The following is a 26176-nucleotide window of genomic DNA, read 5'->3' as shown; positions in this document are numbered from 1 at the left end:
TTTTTGAAAAGAATATTTTAAAAGAATTAACAAATTAACTTTCTTTTTCAAGAGCTAGGAAAATAGCATAATGATTATCCAAAGAGATTTTCATGTCTTAAGCACGAAAAGTTCCAAGTTCAACCCCCAATACTATTATAAGCCAGAGCTGAGCAGTGCCCTGGTAAAATTAAAAAATTAACATAAATAGATATCTTTAATTTTCAATATTTATTAATGGTATTGTAAATACTACACACTCATAAAAAACATTTTTTAGTAGTTGACACCCCTCCCCTAGCTAAAGTTTTACTTGAAAATTATTCCATAAACGCATATGGATGTACACAATTCAAACTACAAAGAGTTTAATGTTATGTATGCAAAATATTTTCCTATGTTGTTTCCTCAACGTTATACATACTTGCTCACAAACTTCAGAAATACTTCATAAAAATTGTTAAAATAAAAAGAAGCTTTTTAAAACTAAGGGCAAAATATAATTAACTCATATATAATTTTTTATACACTCAAATATACAGGGCCATGTGGTATGCCCAGTGGAGTGCAAATGTTACAGTGCTACAGGATCTGGGTTCAAGTCCCCATTCCCACCTATGGGGGGAAGCTTTATGAGTGGTAAAAGCACAGCTGCAGCTGTCTCTCTCTCTCTCCCTCTCTTCTCAAATTTTCAGTCTCTACCCAATATATAAATACATGCACATATATATGGATTTTTTTTTTTTGCCTCCAGGTTATCGCTGGGGCTTGGTGCCAGCACCACAAATCCACTGCTCCTGGTGGCCATGTTTTTTTCCCATTGTTGTTGCTGTTGCTGTTATTGTTGCTATTGTTGCTGGACAGGACAGAAAGAAACTGAGAGAGGAAGGGAAGACAAAGAGGGGGAGAGAAAGACAGACACCTGCAGACCTGCTTCACCACTTGTGAAGCAGGTGAGGAGCCAGGGGCTCGAACCGGGATCTTTGCACAGGTCCTTCAATTTTGCTATATGTGCCCTTAACCCAGTGCACCACTGCCTGACCCCCCAAATGAATTATTTTTAAAAAAGAAATGAAAGATTCAAAATAAATAAATGCCCCCCCAATTAGTTTTATATTTTCCTGCAGAGTAAAACTTTCTCTGACCTTAAGTTACTATCTGACTTACATATATACACAGATAAAATATGTGCTTATGTTATGAAAGAATAAAATATACCTACCTCAAACTCTTTTCTAAGACGTTCCTCTCGCTGAGTGCTAAATTCAAGTTCACTTGTTTGCCGTCGTAAAAGATCAGAACAGTCCATATGTTCAACTTCTAATTTTTCTACTTTCTTTTGCATGTTTTGTACAGCACTATCTTGTTCCTAGAAAATAATTGATTTTTGCATCAATATAATTCATAAGCCAACAAAGACCAAAAAAACATTTTATAGAAAAAAAGTGAGTGGCTAGACCATGAATATTCAATCCTGCTAAGTTATCCTTCAAATATGAAGGAGAAACTAAAATATTCCCAAACATACAGAAGCTGAAGGATTTACTAGCACCAATCCTGCCATGCAAGAATTACTGAAAGGAAGCCTACATGAAAAGAAGCAAAGGAACTCCAGTTTTAAATGTGGTGATTAGTGGCAGAACACAAAACAAAAGCAACAAAAAAGCCAAATGCATAGGAAAAGAGAGGGCAAAATAGAGCAATACAACAAATTTGGTAAACCAAGGCCAACTGTCAAGGACCTAGATGTTAGACTAGAAACTCAAAAATCTCAGTCTCTGTCTCACCTTGGCTGTAACCTAAAGAAAAAGTGTTCGGTGGGTAGAGTCAGGAAGAGCGGGACAGATACCAGATGGCCTCACATGTAGGTGGAACCAGGGAGACAGGGTCAAAAAGGGAGAGCACAGAGTGAAACTTGGGCTGGGGGTGGCATACTGCACCAAAGCAAGGGACTCTGAAGAAGGAATGGAAGAGTTACGTATGGGGGCGGGGGGTACTAGGTTAGGGGCTGAGAGTATTTTGCAGACATCTGTAAAGTGGAGCTGGAAGATGGTGCTCATTGTAGACAACAGCTGTAAACCATTAACCCTCCCCAGTAAAATGCAAAATAAAAAACAAAAATTTGGAGGAGTCTGCGGTAGCGCAGCAGGTTAAGTGCAGGTGGCGCAAAGTGCAAGAACCGGCATAAGGATCCTTGTTCAAGCCCCCGGTTCCCCACCTGTAGGGGAGTCACTTCACAAGTGGTGAAGCAGGTCTGTAGGTGTCTATCTTTCTCTCCCCCTGTTTTCCCCTCCTCTCTCTCTCCATTTCTCTCTGTCCTATCCAACAACAACGACATCAATACTAACTACAATAAAACAACAAGGACAACAAAAGGGCATAAATAAATAAATATTTTTAAAAATTTTTAATTAAAAAAGCAAAAATTTTATAAAAAGCGCTTACTAGGGTCAGTGAGATATCCCAGTAATAAAGCAGAAGGCTTGCATGCATGAGGTACCAGTTTCAGTCCCAAGCACTGCTGCATATGTCAGAGCTGACATGTGCTCTGATCTCTCTTTTACTCTCTATTATAAAAAGTAAAAACTGCAAACCGGGCATAATGCAGTGAGTAGAGCACACTTACAAGTAAGAGGACTTAGGCTCAGTCCTGATATCACATGTACCAGAGTGATGCTCAGGTTTTCTCCCTCTCTCTTTTTCCCCATCATTAACAAACAAATCAAGAGTACAAATAAAAAAATCTTTAAGAAAAATGAAAACACTTGCTGTAATTTCATAATCTAAAAAATGTATTTAGGATTAGGATGGTGATACAGAGGTAGAATGTCCAACTTTGCATATTGCATATGTGGGGTGCTAGGTTCAATCCTCAAGACCACAAGGGACAGTGCTTTGCACTTGAACTGTCTGGTCTTCATTTTTTAAAAAATGAGCCATATTACAACTGAAAATACGTCTTGCATGTTATGTTATGCCAATTCAACTGACATCAGTGCATATAAATAATTACTTAATTTGACAAGTTCAATTGCCAAATATTTGTCTTCACTCTCATTAAAATTTCAAATGTTGGGAGTTGGGCGGTAGCGCAGCAGGTTAAGTGCATGTGGCACAAAGCGCAAGGACCAGCATAAGGATTCGGGTTAGAGTCCCCGGCTCCCCATCGGCAGGGGAGTAGCTTCACAGGCGGTGAAGCAGGTCTGCAGATGTCTATCTTTCTCTCCCCCTCTCTGTCTTCCCCTCCTCTCTCAATTTCTTTCTGTCCTATCAACAACGACTACAACAATAAAATAATAAGGGCACCCTTCAGCTTCATCACTCGGGTGAGACCTTTCCTTTCATAGTATTCTCTAATTCCATTCCAGGTAGTCTACTTCCTAATAAAATCCCAAACCTAGATATAGACCAGGTCCCCTGAGATAGAGCATAAGCCAGGGCAAAATATATACCTGAAAGCAGAAGTACAAAAGAGTCTGCAGTGAGTACCCCCCCCCAACACTTCATCTGCACTATTCCAGCCTTTAGGTCCATGATTGTTCAACAATTCGCTTGGCTTTGTATGTTAACTCTCTTTTCAGCCACCAGGTTCCGGATGCCAGCATCATTCTCACTTAAGGTTTTTTGTTTGTTTTTAATTTTTTATTATCTTTATTTATTGGATAAAGACTGCCAGAAATCAAACAGGTAGGGGAGACAGAGAGACAGAGACACCTGCAACAGTGATTCAGCACTCTCAAAGCTTACCCTGCTCAGGTCCTTGCCCATGGTAACAAGTGTGCTTGACCAAATGGGCCACCACCCAGCCCCTCACTTAAGGTTTTTAATAAGGCTCTCTTCTCACCTTTCTCTCACCAGCATAATTTTATTCATGAACATATACACATACACATGCTCCCCAAATATCCTTAGCTGCTCAAAAAATATCATTAGAATCCAGATGAAAATGTAGCAAGCACCTAAATCTATAGTAGTTTCTAGTGGCCTGGGAGGTGGCACCACAGAATATGCCTTGCACTCCAAGCATAAGGTCTTGAGTTTGATCATATTCGCCAGAGATGTTTTGGTTTCCCTATTAATTAATTAATCAGTCTATTTTTTAAGATTCTAGTTTGGGACTGGGAAGGTGCCTGCTTTGTCATGTATATGAGTTCAATTCAAGTCCCATTCCTACCTCCCTAAAGAAAACTTCAGTGTATATTTTTCCTTCTCTCCCTCTATCTTTCCATCTGTCTTTCTATCTGAAAAAGTAGACCTGAAGTGGTGAAGCCCAAGATAAAACAACAAAAATACTCATTTGGAAAGCACTCAAAAGTTCACAAAGGATGAGCAACAAATTTTAATTTAAGTCCTTATCTATTTATCTCCGTATCTCCTCATTTATAAGATTACTAATTCTCTAGCTAGCTACACATGATCCCTTAAGAATTACTTCCTTCAATTAATGAAAACTTTTTAATATACAGAGGTTAATCTACTTATATTTGTCCAATATTTAAACCATCACAGATAAGAGATCTTGATACTGGAGCAAAAATGTGCTAACATTGCCAATGAGCAACAGACAGCACTCCGATTTATTTTTATTGATTTAACAATGATCAACAAGATTGTAAGATAAGAGGGGTACAATTTCACACAATTCCCATTACCAGGATTCTGTATCCCATCCCCCTTGGAAGCTTTCCTATTCTTTATGCCTCTGGGAGCATGGACCCACTATCATTGTGGGGTGCAGAAGGTGGAAGATCTGGCTTCTGTAATTGCTTCTCCACTGGACATGGAGTTGATCCATACTCCCAGCCTGTCTCTGTCCCCAGTGGGGCAGGGCTCTGGAGAGATGGGGTCCCAGGGTACAGCACTCCAAATTTTTATAATAACTTCTGGGTTTAAGAACAAATGGCATCATGATAAACCTTTTATAACGTTATTTCATCTTAAGAGTACGTTCATATAGGAAAATATTTTTAAGACCATTAAGCATGGGGACCAGTGGTGGTGCACCTGGTTGAGCACACATGTTACAATGTGGAAGGACCCAAGTTCAAGCCCTCAGTTTCCATCTACAGGAGGAAATATTTGTGAGTGGTGAAGCAGTGCTGCAGGTGTTTCTATTTCTCTCCCTCTTTTCTCTCCATTTCTAGCTGTCTCTATGCAATAAATAAAGATTATATATATATATGTATATATATATGTATATATATGTATATATATATATATATTTGCCTCCAGGATTATCGCCAGGGCCTGGTGCCTGCACCATGAATCCACTGCTCCTGGAGGCCATTCTCCCAATCCTTTGTTGATCTTGTTGTTGTTATTGCTGTTGTTATTGTTGGATAGGACAGAGAACACCAGAGAAGAGGGTAAGACAGAGAGGGGGAGGGGAAGACAGAGAGGAGAGAGAAAGACAACTGCAGACCTGCTTCACCACCTGCAAAGCAACACCCCTCCCCTGCAGGTGGGGAGCCCAGGGCTCACGCTGATTCGTTTGTGCACTTTGTGCTGTGTTTACCGAACCCACTGAGCTACTGCCCGGTCCCCTGTAATAATTTGTAGAAGACCATTAAGCACTATACTATAATCCTCTTAAATGATAGGCAGCATTCCTGTAAGCAGCTGATATTGCCAGTATTAATTCATATTCACTGTAAAATCATATGCCTTCTTGATTTACAAATGCATAACCTCTAACTTTCAAAAGCATATTTTCAAATGTGTAAACTTTAAAATACATGTATTTACAACGTAAAAATTAAAGAGAGTCCAACAGTCTGAAGTAAAAAATAAAAAATACAATAAATTGTTTATATAGTACTGGGTTGTCAGAAAATTCATGATGTATTTTTGTTTAGAAAAACATGAAAAATACACTATGACTTTTCTGACAACCAAATAGTTAATGGCAATTATTTCAGCCATAGTTATTTTTTAATCTTTATTTGTTTATTATTAGATAGAGACAGAGAAATTAAGAAGGGATGGGGAGATAGAGAGGGAAAGACAGAGAGAGAGAGAGAGAGATACCTGCAGCCCTGTTTTACCACGTGTGAACCTTTCCCCTTGCATGTGGGGACCAGGGGGTTGAACCCCGGTCCTTGCACATGGTAATATGTATGCTTAACTAGGTGCACCACTGCCTGGCCCACACCATAGTTAGTTATTTTATTTATTTGTTTGTTTGTTTATTTATTTATATTTTGGCTCCACAATTATTGCTGGGGCTCGGTGCCTGCACTACGAATCCACTGCTTTTGGAAGTCATTTTTCCCTTCCATTGCCCTTGTTGTATATAGTTGTTGTTATTATTGTTGCCACAGCAGTTGCTGGATAAGATAGAGAGAAATCGAGAGAGGAGGGGAAGACAGAAAGGGGGAGAGAAAAACTTACAGATCTGCTTCACCGCCCGTGAAGCAACCCCCCCTACAGGTGGTGAACCGAAGGCTCGAACTGGTATTGTTCTGCCTGGTCCTTGCACTTCGCGTCAAGTGCACTTAGTCCGCTGCGCTATCACCCAGCCCCAACCATAGTTATTTCATAAATAAAGTAATATAAGAGTGTTCAGGAAATCTCAAACGATTTATTTATATGAAAATGTAACATAATTATCACACTATTTAGTATTGTTAACATTATAGAAAGACAACAATTATTCCAAATACTGGTAAACTAAACAAAGTATGTATATATCATTCTCTATAAAGTTGTTCTTTTTCTTTTCTTTCTTTCTTTTTTTTTTTTCTAATCATTGTTTTTCATTCAGAACATTGCTCAGCCATGGCTTACAGTAGTGCCGGGGGTTGAACCTGGGACTTTTGATTCCTCAGCAAAAAAGCCTTTTTGCATAAACATTATGCTCTCTCCCTGGCCCAAGTTGAAATTTTTTTTGAGATGTATTTATTTTAAGATAAAATATGCAGTGATGAGAAAACTTGGGATCTCACACAAGCAACTGTGTTCTGCCTACTGAACCATAGTCAATGCCATTGATTTTAATCTATCTTAAAAAAAAAATGTAAAGAGAAATCCAGGGTGCCGGGTGGTGGTGCACATGGTTGGGCGCACATGTTACAATGCACAGGAGCCCAGGTTCAAGCCCCCAGTCCCCACCTGCAGGGGGGAAAGCTTTGCAAGTGGTGAAGTAGGTGTCTCTGTCTCTCTCTCTATCTCTCCCTTTCTTCTTGATTTCTGGCTTTCTCTACCCAATAAATAAAGATAATTTGTTTAAAAAACCCTTTTAAGAGGAATCTGGTGGTGGTGGACCTGATTCAAAACATATTACCATGCACAAGGATTCAGTTACAGGTTCTCTGCCCCAGCTTGCAAAGGGGAAGCTTCACAACTGGTAAAGCAGTGTCCACACACAGTGTAACAAATGGATATATATTTGAGAATATTGAACTAGAGAGTTTTTCTTTCTTCCACTAGAGGGAGGTATTGAATAAAAATATTTCTTAAACAAGGTTTGTGATTCAACCTCACAGGAAACCATATTGTGCTGTTGGAAAATAAATTTGCTTTCTTTCCACATCTTTCAGAAAGATAGCCCCCAAAGTACAATTCCTTGTAGGTACTCATACACACATTTTCTCAGAGTGCAAAAAACAGTACTGATTCTGAAAAATTATAGAAGTATAGTTAGAAATATGTCAGTGCTACAGTATTTTTTCTGATTTACAAAATCTATCAATGAAGCACTTATAATCTTAACCTAGTGTATGTTTATCTCCTAAATAAACCAGAACAAAAACCTCTCTATTCCCCAAAGTGAATATAGCTCTACAAAGAAATAAAATTGCTACTATAAACTGTTAAGAATTGTGTCCTGGAGCTCCACTTCTTCAGAGCCCTGCCCCACTAGAGAAAGAGAGAGAGAGGCTGGGAGTATGGATCAACCTGTCAACACCTAAGCTCATCGGGGAAGCAATTACAGAAGCCAGACCTTCCACCTTCTGCACCCCATAATGACTCTGGGTCCATACTCCCATGGGTTAAAGAATAGCAAAGCTATCAGGGAGGGGATGGGATACGGAGCTCTGGTGATGGGAATTGTACCCCTCTTATCCTATAGTCTTGTCAGTGTTACCATTTTATAAAGAAATAAATTAAAATTTAAAATTATGTATTAACTATCAAAATTATAAATCCATAAATTTACAGACTAAGAATGACACATCCAGGCATTCATGCAGCAGAATGGCTTGAACAATAGTTCAAAGATATGGGCAAGAATGTTAGTACTGTATAAACATTAAAATATCATCATCATTGCTTCACTGTTCTGTGCTGACTTTTTTTAGAGAAACATCATAGCACCAAAGTATACCCAAGTGCCATGGGGCTAGAATCCAAACCTGAGTGGTGCATAGAGCAAAACAGGCAACTTCCCAAATGAGCTATCTTGCTGGCCAGTGAACCATTTTTAATTTGAGAAAATAAACTGATAAAAAAGGGGGGAGGGTCAGGCGGTGGGGCACCAGGTTAAGCGCACATAGTATGAAACATAAGGACCTGAGAAAGGATCCTGGTTCAAGCCCCTGGCTCCTCGCTTACAGGGAGGTTCACAAGCGGTGAAGCAGGTCTGCAAGTGTCTATCTTTCTCTCCCTCTCTCTGTCTTCCCCTCCTCTCCATTTCTCTCTATCCTATTCAACAACGACGACATCAGTAACAATAATTACAACAACAATAAAAAACAAGGGTAACAAAAGGGAAAATAAATATTTTTTTTAAACTATTCTAGGGGGTCGGGTGGTGGCACAGTGGGTTAAGCGCATGTGACGCAAAGTGCAAGGACCGGTGTAAGGATCCCAGTTCGAGCCCCAGCTCCCCAATGCAGGGGAGTCGCTTCACAGGCGGTGAAGTAGGTCTGCAGGTGTCTGTCTATCTTTCTCTCCCCCTCTCTGTCTTCCCCTCCTCTCTCCATTTCTCTCTGTCCTATCCAACAACGAACAACATCAACAATGGCAATAATAATAACCACAATGAGGCTACAACAACAAGGGCAACAAAAGGGGGGGAAAATGGCCTCTAGGAGCGGTGGATTCATTGTGCAGGCACCGAGCTCAGCAATAACCCTGGAGGAAAAAAAAACTATTCTATTTACTGTCGAATGTAAAACATTAATTCCCCAATAAAGAAATTTTTTTTAAAAAGTATTTCCCAAAATCTAAAGGTATGGAAATTTAAAAATGAGAATTACTATTTTCTCATTGATTTTTCTTAGAATTCTGAATATTTACATACACAAAATCAGTATTCCACAGTTTAATGCCAACTTCTACCTTTAAAAAAATAAGACACCTCCTAGTCTCTACATTTTTTTCCCTACCACTTTTACCTTGCAAAGTTGTCTCTAACACAGAACTAGACTGGGTGGTGGTTCACCTGGTAGAGAAGACACATTACTATGCACAAGGATCCTGGTGCAAGCACACACATACACCCCCATTCCCACTTACAGGGGAGGAAGCTTCATGAGCTGCAGCTATCTCTCCTCTCTCGCTATCTCTCGCTCTCAAACTACATCAAAAAAGAAAGGAAAAGGAAAAAGGTTGCTGAGAAGGATGACTCCATGCAGGTACCAAGCTCCAGTGACAATCCTAGAGGGAAAAAAAAAAAGACTAGCCTACTCCCAATGTTATTTAAAATAAATCTTTTTTGTTCTGTGAATAATATATTTTCTATACCTACATATGTAAACAATGTGTTTCGGGTTGTTATTTTGTGCAGTAAAAAAAAATGTTTAATCCTAAAATTGGTAAAAAAAAAAAAAATGACATTTATTTGAAAAGTTAAACTACTTAGTAGGCAAATTACTCCTGTCACACCTTCAAATAATTTACAGCCTAGCAAAAAAAAAAAAAAGAAAGAAAAAGCATACTGCAGTAAGAATCTGAAGATCTGTAAGTTTTTTTGTTTTTTTCCATAGTAACCACCAAATATGTAATCTGAGAAAATTATAAATCTCATCTGCCCAACTATAAATGAAAGGTTGGATGTAATCCGTGATATGATTTATTGATTGATTGATTTGTCACCACTGGAACTTCACCACTTTGGGCTAATATTTTTTTACACGTAGAAAGACAAACAGACACATACAGAGAGAAAAAGATATCATAGCACCAAACCTCCTTCTGAGAAGTAAAGGCGAGCTCAAACTTGAGCCATGCATGGGATAAAACAAATGTGCTACCCAAATGAGCTATCTTGCAGGCCCACAGTCAATGACTTATTTTTTTAGAATTCTTTTTTTAATTGGGGGGATTAATGGTTTACAATAAATATAGTTGTTGATACATGTGTAAAATTTCTCAGTTTTCTGAAAAACACTCTCACCCCCAGCCTAGGTCCTCCTCCACCATCATGTGCTAGGATCTGAAAGCTCCCCCTCCCTGCAGAGTAAATTATTTTTTTAACCATTTAACATCTTAAAGATTTAATTGGGGGGGGGGGGTAGGAACTCCTAGAAGATGATTAATAATTTGCAATTCTTTGAGCCTAACTGTTCACAGAAACATTGTGAAAGGACTTATACTGGACTCCAGAACCACAGAATAGTAAAAAATGCAAAATATGTACATAAATGATGGAACAGTGCTTTCATGTCTGACTCTCCCTCTCTGACTCTCTACCTAAACAAAAAAATAAATACCCACATGCCAGAGACTCAGAACACACACACACACACACACACACACACACAATTGAGCCAGGGAAGTGGTTAAGCAATAAAACACATGCTGTGTCTGCATATGACCCTGGTTTCATCTCCAGCATAATTTAAAGATAGTAACTCTCACTTCTTGAAAACACTTCAAAAGTCACTCTACTAAGGGTTGTAAATATCCTTTAATATTCCAAATCACATTCTATTTCTTCATGCTATCAAAACTGCTAATAGGATCACATTCTAGATTGGAAAAATATCAACTGTATATATTTCCTTCTCAAAATTATATGCAATGGAAGTCACCCAACTTAAACCTCATTGCTACCTTTTGGTAAATTAGTCATATTGTTGTAAGTACAAACAAAACTTAGCCCTCCAAGTCAACGAATAGGAATTGAACAAGCTAGTCAAGTACAGAGTTAAGTTAATCTTTGATATCATAAGAATTAAAGACATACTTAAGAGATTAGATCATTTTAAAATACCTGTACTATAAACTGTAACTCTCTTCTTTCTGCTTGCCATTGTTCTTCCTGTAATCTAAATTCTTCCAATGCTGTCTCCCTAATATGAGATTCCATCTCATTCTTCTCCTGCTGATGGTTTTCCAATGCATCCTTTATAAGAATAAAATGTTACTTTACTAGGAGGTCAATAAAAGTTCCTTCATCTCCAGTCTAAATTTACAAAGAGTTTTCCTTACAAATAGATTGCTGAGTTCATTACATTTATATTCAAAATCATTAATTGAACTTTATATTCCCATAAAGTTGTTCTGAATGAGAAACTATGGGTATGAACTTATACAACATGCTATATATACATAATGCGAGGTAGTATTAATTAGAACTGAGTAGACCAAGGTTTGGAATAGCAGACCAAGCAAGCCAAGTAGGTCGAAACCACACGACAATGGTGGGGACCACTGCACAATGACTAAGTTATTAGATGACATAGTAGTCACCTACCTGACTTAGTACCACCTACTAACATTTTGACTTTTGATCCCATGCAGTGATACTCACCAATATCTGAGTGAATCACAAGGATTGAGCCATGGGTTATGGTGGTGCAAGGGATTGAACCTGGGACTTTGGAGCCTCAGGGATGAGAGTTGTCTTTTATTATTTTTATTTATTGGATACAGACAGCCAGAAAATGAGAGGGTAGCAGGAGATAGAGAGGGAGAGAGAAAGAGAGACACCTGCAGTACTGCTTCACGACTCACAAAGCTTTCCTCCCTCAGGTGGGGACTGGGGGCTCAAACCCAGGTCCTTGTGTGTTGCAACAAGTGTGCTCAACCAGGTGCACCATCACCTGGCCCCTTCAGTTTTCTTTTTAAAATTTTTTAAATTTATTTTTATTATTGGATAGAAACAGAGAGAAATTGAGAAAGGAACAGGAGATAGAAAGGGAGAGAGACAAAGAGACACCTACATTCTGCTTCACCACTTGTGAAGCTTTCTGAACCCTGCAGGTAGGGACAGGGGCTTGAACCCAGTTACCTGAGCACTGTAGTGTGTGCACTTAACTCGGTGCTCCACTACCTGGCCCCACTTAAATTTTTTTAAACACCCTAATTTGTTGAACAGAAGTCCTTCTTTCTCCCCTTTTCAAAAATAGTGTTCTTTGACATATATACTTAATCGAATTTGTTTACAGGCAACTAGAGATTTCCATTTTATCTATTTACATATAATTTCTTTAGCTTTGTCTCTTTATTATGTAATGTGGTTGTTCAAACCTTTGTAGTTAAATCTTCCAGAAAACATGGATTAAGCATATGCCTAAGACTATCGATGTCTAAGAGTAATTGTAATATCTTTCTAGATTCTATAGAGGGAAAATGGTGAAGAAAGCATTGTCTAAATACCAAAGATTTGGGAAAGCTGTTGTTCTGCTGTTTGCTGTTTTGTTTTGTTTTGTTTTGTTTTGATTTGTTTTGTTTTGTTTTGTTTTTGCCTACAGGTTTATCGCTGGAGCTCAGTGTCAGCACTACAAACCCACTGCTCCTGTGGCCATTTTTTCTATTTTTTTTTTTTTTTTGATAGAGAAAAATTGAGATGGGGAGAGGAAGATAGAGAGGGGAAGAGAAAGACACCTGTAGACATGTTTCATTCACCGCTTGTGAAGCGAACCCTGCAGGCGGGGAGTTGGAGACTCAAACTGGGGTCCTTGCGCTGGTTTGCATTAGTATTTTTTTTTTTCCTCCAGGGTGATTGCTAGGGCTCGGTGCCTGCACCATGAATCCACTGCTCCTAAAGGCCATTGTTCCCATTTTGTTGTCCCTGTTGTTGTTCTTATTGTTGCCACTGCACAGAGAGAAATTGAGAGAGGAGAAGAAGATAGAGAGGGAAAGACACCTGCAGACCTGCTTCACCGCTTGTGAAGCGACCCCCCTGCAGGTGAAGAGCTGGGGGCTCAAACCGGGATCTTTACTCGGATCCTTGCACTTTGTGCCATATGCACTTAACCCGCTGTGTAACTGCCGGCCCCCCAGTATTTCTTTTTTAAGGATAACTTCAAATAATCTATAGCAACATCTCAATGAATATAGCATATGCAAAATTGTTTTATTAAACATTTTACCTGTAGAGTTTTCTCTAATCTGTTTTTTTCTCTCATAAGTAAGTCATAGTCTCGATTGCAGTTTTGAATTATATTGTCTCTTTCTTCCAAGTCACATTCAAACCGTCTGCATTCTTCTTTCCATTTTTGCTGGGAAGTCTGGAAGTCTTTCTCAATCTCAATTGCCTTTCCTTGGAGCTCTGTATTCTGAGCTATTGAAACATTTTTTAAATAGTAAATTGGGAAAATTACATCAGTGAAAGCCCAAACTGTAAGTACTATAAATTTCTGCATGTATAGCATGATCTTAAGACAAAACATTTCTGCCGTTTAAATCTACTAACTACCCTAGGACCAGTCCATCATGTAATCATGTCTCTTCTTCCTTCCACACAAAGGTGATTTTGTCACAAAATTCGATGATGTGTTTCCTCTTTTAACATAATTTTACTAGTAATTTAATAGTGATTTATAAAATTTTAAGAATTCCCACCACCAGAGTTCTATGTCCCCATTCCCTCCATCGGAAACTGTAGTAATTCTCTCAAGAGATGACATCTTTCTTTCTTTCTTTCTTCCTTTGTTTCTTTCCTTCTGTTTTTTTACTGATTTAATAATGATCAGCAAGCCCATAAAATAAGAGAGGATACAATTCCAAACAGTTCCCACCAACAGTGTTCCATTTTCCCATCCCCTCCTTTCGAAGGTTCCCTACTCTTTATCCCTCTGGGAGAATGGACCCAGGATCATTATGGGGTGCAGATGGTGGGAGGTCTGGCTTCCATAATTGCTTCTCCAGTGGACATGGGTGTTAGCAGGTCCATCCATATTCTCAGCCTGTTTCTACCTTTCCCTAGTGGGACAGAGCTCTGGAGAGGTGGAGTTCCTGAACACATTGGTGTGGTCACCTGCCCAGGAAAGAGGACAGCATATTTCTAAAGGCATGTGCAAATGAAGGTGTATCTCTAGCATCAGTGGCAAATCTACTGCTTTTTCTCCTATTTAAGGAAATTAATAATGTAGCCTTTTTTTAAAAAATGACATAAAGAAATACCTTTTTTAGTAGTGATTTAATAATGATTAACAAGATTGTAGGATAAGAGGGGTACAATTCCATACAATTCCCACCACCAGAGTTCGGTGTCCCATCCCTGTCCCCTCCATTGGAAGCTTCCCTATTCTTTATCCCTCTGGGAGTATGAACCAAAATCCTTTATTTATTTTATTTTTTGTCTCCAGGGTTATCACTGGGGCTTGGTGCCGCACCATTAATCAATCCACTGATCCCGGTGGACTTTTTTTTTTTTTTTTGATAGAACAGAGAAATTTTGAGAAGAGGAGATGATATAGAGGAGGAGAGAAAGATAGGCATCTGCAGACCTGCTTCATAGACTGTGAAGTAATACCCATGCAGGTGGGGAGCTGGGGTCTCCAGCCAGAATGCTGTGCCAGTCCTTGTGCTTGGTATTATGTGTGCTTAAACCAGTGTGTCACTGCCCGCCCCCTAAAATTCTTTATGGGGTGCAGAAGGTGGAAGCTGTGACTTCTATAATTGCTCTCCGCTGCACATGGACCTTAGCTGGCCCACCCATAGTGCCAGCAGAATTAAACCTTTTAAAGAAGCTTTTTTTTAAACTAGGGGGATTAATGGTTTACAGTTGACAATAAAATATAGTGGTTTCTACATGTGTAACATTTCTCAGTTTTCCACATAACAATCAACTTCCCCTCAGGTCCTCTTCTGCCATCGTGTTCCAGGACCTGAATACTGGCCCCACCCCAGTCTTTTACTTTGCTGAGAACTACTTTTTTAAAACTGCATAAAGTAAAAGTTTTCATATTTGACTACTGGCAACAATCCTAACACTCCTTACAAACTAGACTGTCACAAAATTACAATTACACAATCCTTTAGAACTTTATCTAATTTATTCAGCTCAACTCACACTACGATCATCATCTCTGGCATTATGCTATTCCACTGCAGAATACTGTGCCCCAGGATGGTTCCGTAGCCCCCATGTCCACTTGGTCGATTCCAAATTATATTCCTCCATGAGGATAATTTCTGGAACCATCCGTTCCACCCCGGTTCCATGGCTGCCAGTTCTTAGCAACATCGCCCCGCCAGATATTCGTCGGGATGCGGCATCATCTAAGTTCATTTCTCACGTCTACGCTCGACCGGACCTACCAATATACGCGGATATCTTCACCCACCCTGTTCAACGCTTGACGTCTCGTCACCCAATCTGGTCCCCTACGCCTACAATGAACTTCTCTGTTCCAGTCTCTTGGAAACAGAGCTGGCAGTCAGCTGAGGTAAAGAACAAACACCTCATCCCAGACCCCTGCAAGCGTCAACCAGGCTTTGACCTAGCACGTTATGACTGGGCTCTCCTCAATCGCTATTGAACAGGCCATGGCCGGTGCGCCGCTATGTTCCATCGCTGGGGAGCCAGAGACGACCCGAACTGCCCCTGCGGCTCCAGACAGACTATGACCCACATAGTCAACGACTGCCACCTCTCCAGATTCAAAGGAGGTCTCGAAACTTTACATCAGGCTCAACCTGATGCTGTTGACTGGCTACGGAAGAAGGGCAAACGCTAGAAGAAGAAGAAGCTCAACTCATTTTTCATCCTAGTAATACTTCAACAATAACCAGCAGTTCTCAACTCACTACAGCTGCTGCTCTGTCAAAATCTAGAAAAGAAGTAATAAAAGTTTTCCAGGTCTGGACACACCTCTTAGATTAAACCTATCTTGCTTGCTTTTTTTTTTTTTTTTTAACCAGAGCACTGATCAGCTTTGGCTTACGGTAGTGCAGGGGATTGAACCTGGAACTTCAGAGCCTCAGGCATGACAGTCTCTTTGCATAACCATTATGTTACCTACCCCTCCCCCCTCTCTTGCTCTTTAATCTTCTGTTGGAATAAAATGTTCCCTAGTTGTTATGAAGATAAAATTAGAGGACATGTGCAAACACAGTAGTTAATCAAAGTCACAGTTAGAAACAACAGTATTATTATAAAGTCATGAAGAATTTTTGCACTGAAAAACAGAAAATACAACATGACTTTGTCTCTAACCCAATCACTTGTCCTCTCTAAATACCATAATTGCATGGTATAGTATTCAGTATAGTGGTTTAAATATTTAAGGCCATTCCAATTATTTATTTATTTATTTATTTATTTATTTATGTATTTGATAGAGACAGCCTGAAATTGAAAGGGAAGGGAGAGAGAAAGATATATGTGCAGCAATGCTTCATCATTTGCAAAGATGAAGACAGGCTATCAACGCCCATGTCCAGTGAGAAGCAATTACAGAAGCCAGATCTTGCACATTCTGCACGTCATAAAAATCTTTGTTCCATACTCCCAGAGGGAAAATGAATAGGGAACCTTCCAATGGAGGGGATGGGATATGAAACTCTGGTGATGGGACTTGTATGGAATTTACCCCTCTTATCTCACAATCTTGTCAATCATTATTAAATCACTAATAAAAAATTTTAAAAATATATCTGGGCACCAACTTTAAAATGTATATATATTTAGTGAAAGAGGGAAGGAGGGAGGGAGGGAGGGAGAGAGAGAGAGAGAGAGAGAGAGAACCAGAATATCATTCTGGCATATGAGATACTGAGGATTGAACTCTGGACCTTAGACCAGAAAGTTCAACACCCTAGCCACCATGCCACCTCCCAGGCCACAAGAAGCCTAGAGCAAAAGGTAACAGGAAGAGATGGTTCCTCAATATTCAACATTACATATGCCACCCTCCTATTTCTGCCAGTCTGAAAACTCCTCTATGTTATCATCTGCAAAGATTAAAGTTCCCAAATTCTACTAAGAAGTGGGAGAAATTCCAGTGTTTCATGCTCTTGGGAAGGAAATCTAAGAGAATAATTGCCTTTAAAACCAAAAAAATCTTTCATCCAAGCTTCTTTGTTTTTTGTGTTGCTTGTTTGGTCATCTCCAGTGCTTAACTTTTTCAGAGAGAGAGGAAACAGGAAAGAGAAGAGTGAGGAGGAAGAAGAGGAGAAGGAGGAGGAGAAGGTGGAGGAAGAAGAGGAGGAAGAGAAGGAGAAGAAAAAGAGGAAGAAGGAGAAGTAGGAGAAGGAGAAGAAGAAAAGAGCCCAAACTTGAAAGTCAAAACAACCTGGTAGGATTTGGACTTAAAACTGGCAAAGAAGCATACTACTACTACCCAAGTGAGCTATTTTGTCACCTCCCTCCAATTTTCTTTAACTCACTATTACTATCCCTATGACTAATTCCAAAAATATCTGGTACTTTTACAAGTATTTAACAAAAATTAGTTTAGTATCCCATTACATGATGAAGTTGATGTTTACCCTCAACATTTTATTATAAAATTATTCAAAACTCCAGGAAGCTGAAAGTACTGGAAACACTCCTACACCCATGCCATAGACTCTGATTGCTAATATTTGCTAGATTTGCTTAACACACATTTACCCACTTAGCCACACATACAATTATTAGGACACATAAATGAAATCATACAGGATATTCTTTTGTGTGTAAAGTTTTCATACAGCTCAATACTTTCAATATTCATTCATGTGAGTATGAATCAGATGTCAGTTCATATTTATTACTGAGTATAATTTCATTTTAAATTAATTAATTTATTTATTTATTTGGATAGAGACAGCCAGAAATCGAGAGGGAAGAGGAAGAGAGAGAGGGAGAGGGAGACACCTGCAGCCCGGCTTCACAACTTGCAAGGCTTTCCCATTGCAGGTGGGGACTGGGGACTCAAGCCTGGGTCCTTGCGCATTGTAACGTGTACTCAACCAGGTGCGCCACCACCCCGCCCCTAGAATTTCGTTGTAAGGGCTGTCAAAATAGTTCACTTGGATAGTGTGCTGCTTTGCCATCTGCATGACTCAAGTTTGATCCTGGACCTCACCACTGCACTGAAGCTCACTGCTATAGTCTCTTTCATTCTCTTAACTCCCCATCTCTATCACAAAAAAAAAAAAAAAAATATATATATATATATATATATATATATATATATAACAAATTGTTTCTTCATTCTGTTGTCAGTGGACATTCTTTTTTATTTCTTCCAAACTGGAGTATCAAGAGTGAAGCTGCTATAAACACTTGTGGAGGATTGTTTTTCAGGGGAAATATCAAGGAAGGAAACTTGGGTCATAAAATAAATGCACATTTGTTTTAAAAGAAATTTCCACTTTGAGGGCTAGGGAGATAGCACACCAGACAGAGAATCTGAACAGTTTCACATACAACTCAGGCTTGATGCTATGGCAATGAGGAAACTTCAGTGCTATGTTCTCATATCTTCTTCTCTCTCTCTTCCCCTCTTTCTCTCTCTCTCTCTCTCTCTCTCTCTGTGTGTGTGTGTGTGTATGTGTGTTTCTGTCTCTATTTTTAAAAAGTGGTACAGAGTGCAGAAATTGTACAAAGACCTAGCTCCAGCAACAAGAAAAGAGAAAATATCACTTTTTCCAGTGGTTGCTCCATTTTACTTTTCTACCAATAACAGAAAGAGTAGCAGTTATAACAGCTTTGTAAGTCATCATTCCCTTCAGTAAAGTAATTGAATAAAGAATTGCAGTTGCTCTTTATCTTCAGCATCATTCATTTTGCCAGACGTTTCTTTTTTATGCAGCAGGCGTACAAAAACCTAGAGTCTTGCAAAAGCACAATACCACTACTGAGTGATTTTCTCAGCCAATTTTTTTCATTCTTCATTTTAAAGAGAAAGGAAGAATGAGGAAGAGTTGGACACAGAGAGAGGTAAGAGATACCACCATAGCACTGCTCCACTACTCCTGGAGCTCTCCTGGTGCTGTCCATGGTACTCTCAAAGAGTCTGAGCTCAAAACTAAGACGTCACACAGTACCAGGCAAGTGCTCTGTCATGTGTGCTCCTGCCAAACTCCTACAGACTTTTCATTTATAGTCATCTGATGACTACCTAATCACTGTGGTTATAATTGCATTTTCCTGATGAAAAGTTAAGTGTCTTTTATGTGATTAATGGTCACACCACCATCTTCCCCTATGGATTTGTTGGAAAAAAAACAAAAACTTGACTTTGGATGTGTAACTTCTCATTTTCCTTGGATTTCAACTTATTCATAATTAAACTCATTAACCTGTATGTTTAGTGTCTTTCAATTTTAATATAACTAAGTTCAAGGGAGTGGGATACTAATATAATACAGATACTTCACAAATATTTCTCACCTATGGTAAATACCAAGACAGTTGCCTAAAATGAAGAATAATAATCTTTACAATTTTAACTGAATGTTAAAATTACTTAGCCCCAAGCAGTTAACAGAGAATTTCATTTTCTCATTTCACCCTTGAAATAGACTAGATCCAAGTATCAGTAATTAAGTGGTAGAACCAGAGTCAAAATATGCATCTGAATATTCAGTGTTTTCTTCAGTGAAAGCCTGCTGTGTACAAGGATAGTCATAGCTGTCATCGTTGAAGGCAATACAGCATAGGTTTTGAATGTAAGACGTCCTGAGTTCTAGCACTGCATATGCTGGTATAAGCTGATTTCTTAAAAAAAAAAACTTTTTAAATTATCTTTATTTATGTATTGAATAGAGACAGCCAGAAATCAAAAAGGAAGGGTGTGACAGAGAGGGAGAGAGACAGAGAGGTGCATGCAACACTGTTTCACCACTGGCAAAGCTTTCCCCCTTGCAGGTGGGGACTAGGGGCTCGAACTCGGATCCTTGCACATTGTAACATGCGTAGTCAACCAGGTGCACCACCACCTGGCCCCTTAAGCTGATTTCTGCGCTCGCTCTCTCTCCCCTCTCTCATTAAATAATAAACAAACTTTTGTGGAAAATAAAGTAAGTGGGAGCTGACAGATAGTGAAGTGCATACCTTACATGCACAGGGACTCAAATTCAAGCCCTAGACCACAACAGCAGTGCATTATGCAAAGGAGAAACTTTATGGGTAGTGGAGAAGTGCTGTGATGTTTCCTCTCTCTCCTCCCTCCCTCATTTCTCACCCTCCATTGGGTTTAAAAAAAAAAAAAAAAAGGATGGGTGGTGAGACCTGAAGTAGTGGAGTAATAATGCAGGTGTGAAGCCCTGATTGGGGAGGGGGAGAATTAAAGAATGTTCATAACAACATTACACTTTTTTCCCCAACCAGAGTTTTCACTGTAAATTCATGCCTATATAATTCCACCACTCCAAGGCATGTATGTACACATACACATATACGTGTGTGTGTGTGTGTGTGTGTGTGTGTGTGTGTGTGTGTGTGTGTGTGGTGCTTTTATTGAAGATAGAAGGTAAGAGACATTTCAGCAAAGACACCATAGCACAGATGTGCCCATACAGTGGATGTGGACTCAGTCAACCTGGGGCCTTGTGCATAGAGGAATGATTCTACCAGGTGAGCTATTTCCCAGCTCCCTACATTATTCTTAATCATCAAAATCTGACACTACCAAATATTTATTGCTAAGAAGAGGATAAATATGTGTGGTATGTTTAGACAATATAACACTAAGTATCAGTACAAAAAAATAAGGATGAATTCACAAACACAATTAAAGGTGAATTCACAAACACAGTATTAAAGGGGAAAAACCAGATGTCAGAAAAATACTAGAGCTCTAGTGACGCGACCAGTTAGCACTCGGTACTTATACAGATGTCAGAAAAATACATACTATGCTATTCTACTTACATAATATGTCAGAAAGAAGCAAACATAATTCTTGTGATTAAAAAATATGTATAATAGGTGCTCATATGAAAGGTTTCAGACAGCACTCTATTCTATGATTTAGGTGCTTGTTATAACTAAAACTTGTTTATTATGAGACTTACCAAGGCATATTTCTTTATAGTGAATATATCTAAACTAAAAAAAAATTAAAATCGGGTGTCAGGCAGTGGCGCACCAGGTTAAGTGCACATAGTATGAAGCGTAAGGATGCACATAAGGATCCCAGTCGAGCCCCCCAGCTCCTCACCTGCAGGAGGGTCGCTTCACAGTGAAGCAGCTCTGCAGGTGTTTTTCTCTTTCCCTCTCTATCTTCCCTTCCTCTCTGTCCTATCTGATAAAAATGGGGAAAAAAAGGCTTCCAGGAGCAATGGATTCACAGTGCAGGCAGCAAGCCCCAGCAATAACCCTGGAGGCAAAAAATAAATAAATAAATAAATATATATATATATATATATTCACATGCTATATGAAAAATTGACTTTGGATGGGGGATATAGCATACTGGTTATGCAAACAGACTCTCACACCTGAGACTCTGAGGTCCCAGGTTCAATCCCTTGTACCGCACCACCATAAGCCAGAGAAGCACAGTGCTCTGGTTTAAAAAAAAAAAAAAGGGGATCCTTATAAAAATTAGACTTTGAAGATTAAATTCAATGTCTCTTTTTCCAGACATCACACTATAACCTAGTATTTCATAAACCTAGATAGTCAGCAACACATTTGCAATGCTTTTTTTTAAAAAACCTGCTCAGGTCTAGCTTATGATGGGGGAGATTGAACCTAGAACTTTGAAGCCTCAGGCATGAGAGTCTTTTTGCATAACAACTATGCAGTCTTCCCCCACTGAAGTACTTCTTAAACATATATTCTCAAGCTAGTGATTTTGTTTTTGGGGGGTTTTTAGATTAATTTTTAAATATTTATTTATTTATTCATTCCCTTTTGTTGCCCTTATTGTTTTATTGTTGTAGTTATTATTGTTGTTGTTATTGATGTTGTCGTTGCTGCATAGGACAGAGAGAAATGGAGAGAGGAGGGGAAGACAGAGGGAGAGAGAAAGATAGACACCTGCAGACCTGCTCCTGCTTCACCACTTGTGAAGTGACTCCCCTGCAGGTGGGGAGCCTGGGGCTTGAACCGAGATCCTTACTCCGGTCCTTGTGCTTTACGCCACCTGCGCTTAACCCGCTGGACTCCCAAGTTAGTGATTTTGATTCACACCAGATGTGACAGGCCAACAATAAATAACTTTAAAAAAAATGTGAATCGGCTGATTACTCACAAGACAAGTGCTATAAGAAGAGATTAACAGACTTGTGAAGCCCCCTTCCCCCTATATTCTGATAAAATTAAAAATTAATGTAAAAATAAAAATGTGTTCACATAATTTCCCAAGACTTTACACCCAGCAAAGTTTGTCCATCCAAAAAGAGTCAATGAGCCTATATAGAATACATGCACAATAAAAGCAGTGATGTAAAATAAGGCCAGAACCCTAAACAGAGGAAGAAAAAGAAATTCTCTTACCACAGAGTTTTTCTTGGATCCTGTGGGCCTCAGCTAATCTTTCCTCAGCAGCACGTTTTCCAAGACCAGCTTCCTTTCTAGCAACAGCCAGGTCATATTCCAGACTTTGTCGCAATGCCTCTCCTTTTTCAACCTCAGCTCGTAGCTTGGCAATCTGGCTTTCATAGCTTGCCAACTAAAAACAGATTTACAACATCATGAACCAATATTAAGCTATGTCCCCAAGATTAGAAGAGCATGCATACAAACATTTAAATTTCCTAGAGAAACTTGTTTGAATATTTACAAGACAGAACTTTATAAATGTATACTTTATTAAGGCAGCATTAGCCTTCTCACTAGATAACATTCATTATTTTTTCTTTAGAGAATTTACTACAGAAAACTAATTTTAACTTTCACATGAACATCTATAAAGATTTTAAAACCACAAGTTGAATAAAAATAGTCCTATCTAAGAAACTTTTTTTAATGTATGCTATATATCAAACACTTCTAAAGTAAGTGTTAAAAAGTGTGAAGTGGTGGTCCGGGAAAAATGCAGTTGAAAGATACTGGACTCTCAAGCACGAGGTCCCAAAGTTCAATCTCCAGCAGTACATATACCAGAGTGATGTCCGGTTCTTTCTGTCTCTCCTCCTATCTTTCTCATTAGTAAATAAATAAAATATTTTTAAGGGAGTCGGGCGGTAGTGCAGTAGGTTAAGCACATGTGGCGCAAAGTGCAAGGACCGGCATAAGGATCCCGGTTCGAGGACCTGGCTCCCTACCTGCAGGGGAGTCGCTTCACAGGTGGTGAAGCAGGTCTGCAGGTGTCTTATCTTTCTCTCTCCCTCTCTATCTTCCCCTCCTCTCTCCATTTCTCTCTGTCCTATCCAACAACAACGACATCAACAATAATGACATCTATAACAACAATAACAACTACAACAAAAGGAAATAAATAAATAAATATTAAAAATAATCTTTAAAAATATTTTTTAAAAACATTAAGTGTTAGTCTGGGGAGATAGCATAATGGTTATACAAGATATCATGCCTGAGACCCTAAGGTCCCAGGTTCAATTCCCAGAACCACCATAAACCAGAGCCAAACAGTACTCTGGTCTCTGTTTCTTTCTCTTTGTAGCTCTCTCATTAACATAAATAAAATATACATTTAAAAAAAACATAAGTGTTGAGATATCGTCTCACAGCAGAGAGAATGGCTTATATCAACAAACCAGAAAATGACAGATGTTATAGAAGTTATGGAGAAAAAGGAAGTCTTGCTACACTCCTAGTGGGACTGCAAACTGGAACAGCCCTTTTGGAAGGCTATATGGAGAGGTCATAAACAAAAATAGAATTATCTTATGGTCTAGTGACACCACTCTTAGGCATTTATCCAAAGCACACTGAAACACTAATTTCAAGGGACATATGCATCCTCTGTTCATAGCTGCATTAGTCATAATAGTAAAAGAGTGAAAGCCACCTAAATACCCAGCAAAAGATGACTGGCTAAAGAAGTTATCAGATATATCAGACATATGTTCCATGGAATAATACTCTGCAATCAAAAAGACTGTATTATGTTCTTTGGACCAAAGTGGATGGAACTGGAGATGATTATGGTTAACAAAATAAGTAAAGAGATGAAAGACAATTATCAGACAGCTTCACTCATATATACACTATAGAGACCTGATACACATGAACTTGAAGAAAATAATCCAAACAAAACAGAAGCAAGCAAACTGTTTCCAAGACTTGTGAGAACTACAGTGGTTGTCTTTGAGAGGTGGGAGGGTGGAGATACAGAACTCTGCTGGTGGGTTTGGTGTGGAACTATACACTATAATCTTATCATCTTGTAACCTATGATTAATCGAAAATAAAAAATAAAGTGAGATTAAAGACAAAAAATAAGTGTTTATATAATAAGCAGTCCTGTCAGCAGGGATACAGTTCAGTGGTAAAGTGTATGTTTCATATGTATAAGGCCTTGGGTTGGATCCTTGAGAACCCCCACCCCCCAAATTCATTTACCTTGAGTTGGCCCAATTATGATTTCCCATTTTGAGAAAAACAATTTTCTGCCTTGAGGAAAATTCCTATCTCTTTAATGTAAGGACATGGTTCAAAACTCCATCAAGACCCAAAGAGAGAAGAGAAAAAAAAGGAACAACACTCAGAAGTAACAGGTGTGACTTAGAAAGGAAGAGAAAGTAAGACCACAGAAAAAAATGGGCAAGTATATATATAGTTAGTTATAGAAATAATAGTCAACCCATATCTGTAACCTTGGGAGAACTAATGCAGTTTCTAATGGAGGGAATGGGAACGCAGAACTCTGTAGATGGGAAAGGTGTGGAATTATACCACTGTTATAATTTTGTAAATCAATATTAAATCACTAATAAAAATCTTAAAAAAAAAAGAATAAGTAGTATGTTCTGCTAGGAGAACTCTGATAACAGCTAAGACAACTACGATAACTACAAATACATAAAAACAATGTACTTTAGATAAATTATTATCATTACCCTAATACTCTAAAGTACAATGGGTTTTTAAAAGTAAAAATTGGAGGTTATAAACAATTAGTATTGGGGTTGGGTGGTGGTGTAACTAGTTAAGCACACATGTTACAGTACATAAGGTCCTGGGTTCAAGAACCCAGTCCCCACTGGTAGAGGAAAAGCTTTGCAAGTGGTAAAGCATTGCTGTGGGTATCTATCTGTCCCTTTCCCTCCCCATCTCCCCTCCCCCCTCTAGATCTATGGCTGTCTCTATCCAATAAATAAATATTTAAAAAATAAAAACAATTAGTAGTCAAAAAATTAGTATACACTTAGCAAATTAACTTATAAATCACCATGTATTATTAATATAAATTGAGCAATTACTCTAATTACATTTAAAAAACTGCCTCAACTGCTACTAAAAGTATAAATAAGAGTCATATAATTTTGTTATTTCAATAAAAAAGCACTGTTTCTTAATGCCTTGAAAAAAATTCTATATATCTATCCAATATATAGTCAATATAGAGCCTATATATCTATCCAACATATAGTCAATATAGAGCCTATTATATATATATTAAAATTTGGTCATTGCTTACAGCTGTCAGGGACTTCACAAAGTAAAAGAAACATGTTTGTGGTGAGGATTAACTAAACATTTTTATTTTCTAAAATATCTATCAGCAATAGATTGAGAGAGAAAAAGAAGGAGAGGAAAGAAGGAAGGAAGAAAAGAAAGAAGGAATCAGAAAGAATTTTCTCCTATGAAGACTTTAAAAGACTTTCCAGATACTGTTTATGCTAAGCAGTCAAGAAAGTATAGTTACAAGTACTTTACAAATCTCATTTTACTTACCTATGACAATAACCCTAAAAGCCCAATATTTTGCAATGAGAACCAGTGATATGTAGGATATATAACTTGCTCAGAGTCACGTAGCTTATAAATGGAAGGATCTGAAATAAATCCAGTTCCATGAACCCTGATACTCTTCCCATGATACTAAACTGTATTTTAACAGTAAGATAGTAAGAGGGGAAAAAATTAAAAGCAGGAAATAAGACAAATACATCAAATTCATTAACTATGTTAGAAAGGGAAGAAAGTTAGTCTATGGGTTATATACATACATAA

General features: G+C 38.5%; 1 protein-coding gene across 3 annotated transcripts in view; it reads right to left on the bottom strand.

The window, feature by feature from the left end:
• The window catches only part of CCDC171 (coiled-coil domain containing 171), a 284788-nt gene that overhangs the window by 244237 nt on the left and 14375 nt on the right, over window positions 1–26176 (bottom strand). For 2 of the 3 annotated variants that reach the window (XM_060199601.1, XM_060199602.1), the window contains exons 4-7: window positions 22532–22706; window positions 13242–13432; window positions 11138–11269; window positions 1202–1348 (exon numbers count right to left, since the gene is read on the bottom strand). In XM_060199601.1, the coding sequence (XP_060055584.1) occupies window positions 1202–1348; window positions 11138–11269; window positions 13242–13432; window positions 22532–22706 (645 nt within the window). Of the gene's footprint in view, window positions 1–1201; window positions 1349–11137; window positions 11270–13241; window positions 13433–22531; window positions 22707–26176 lie in introns of those variants that run through there. The other variant, XM_060199603.1, reaches the window with a different exon arrangement.

Source organism: Erinaceus europaeus, chromosome 10, assembly GCF_950295315.1.
Source record: "Erinaceus europaeus chromosome 10, mEriEur2.1, whole genome shotgun sequence".
Lineage (NCBI taxonomy): Eukaryota > Metazoa > Chordata > Mammalia > Eulipotyphla > Erinaceidae > Erinaceus > Erinaceus europaeus.
This window is presented reverse-complemented; position numbering and strand designations above follow the sequence as displayed.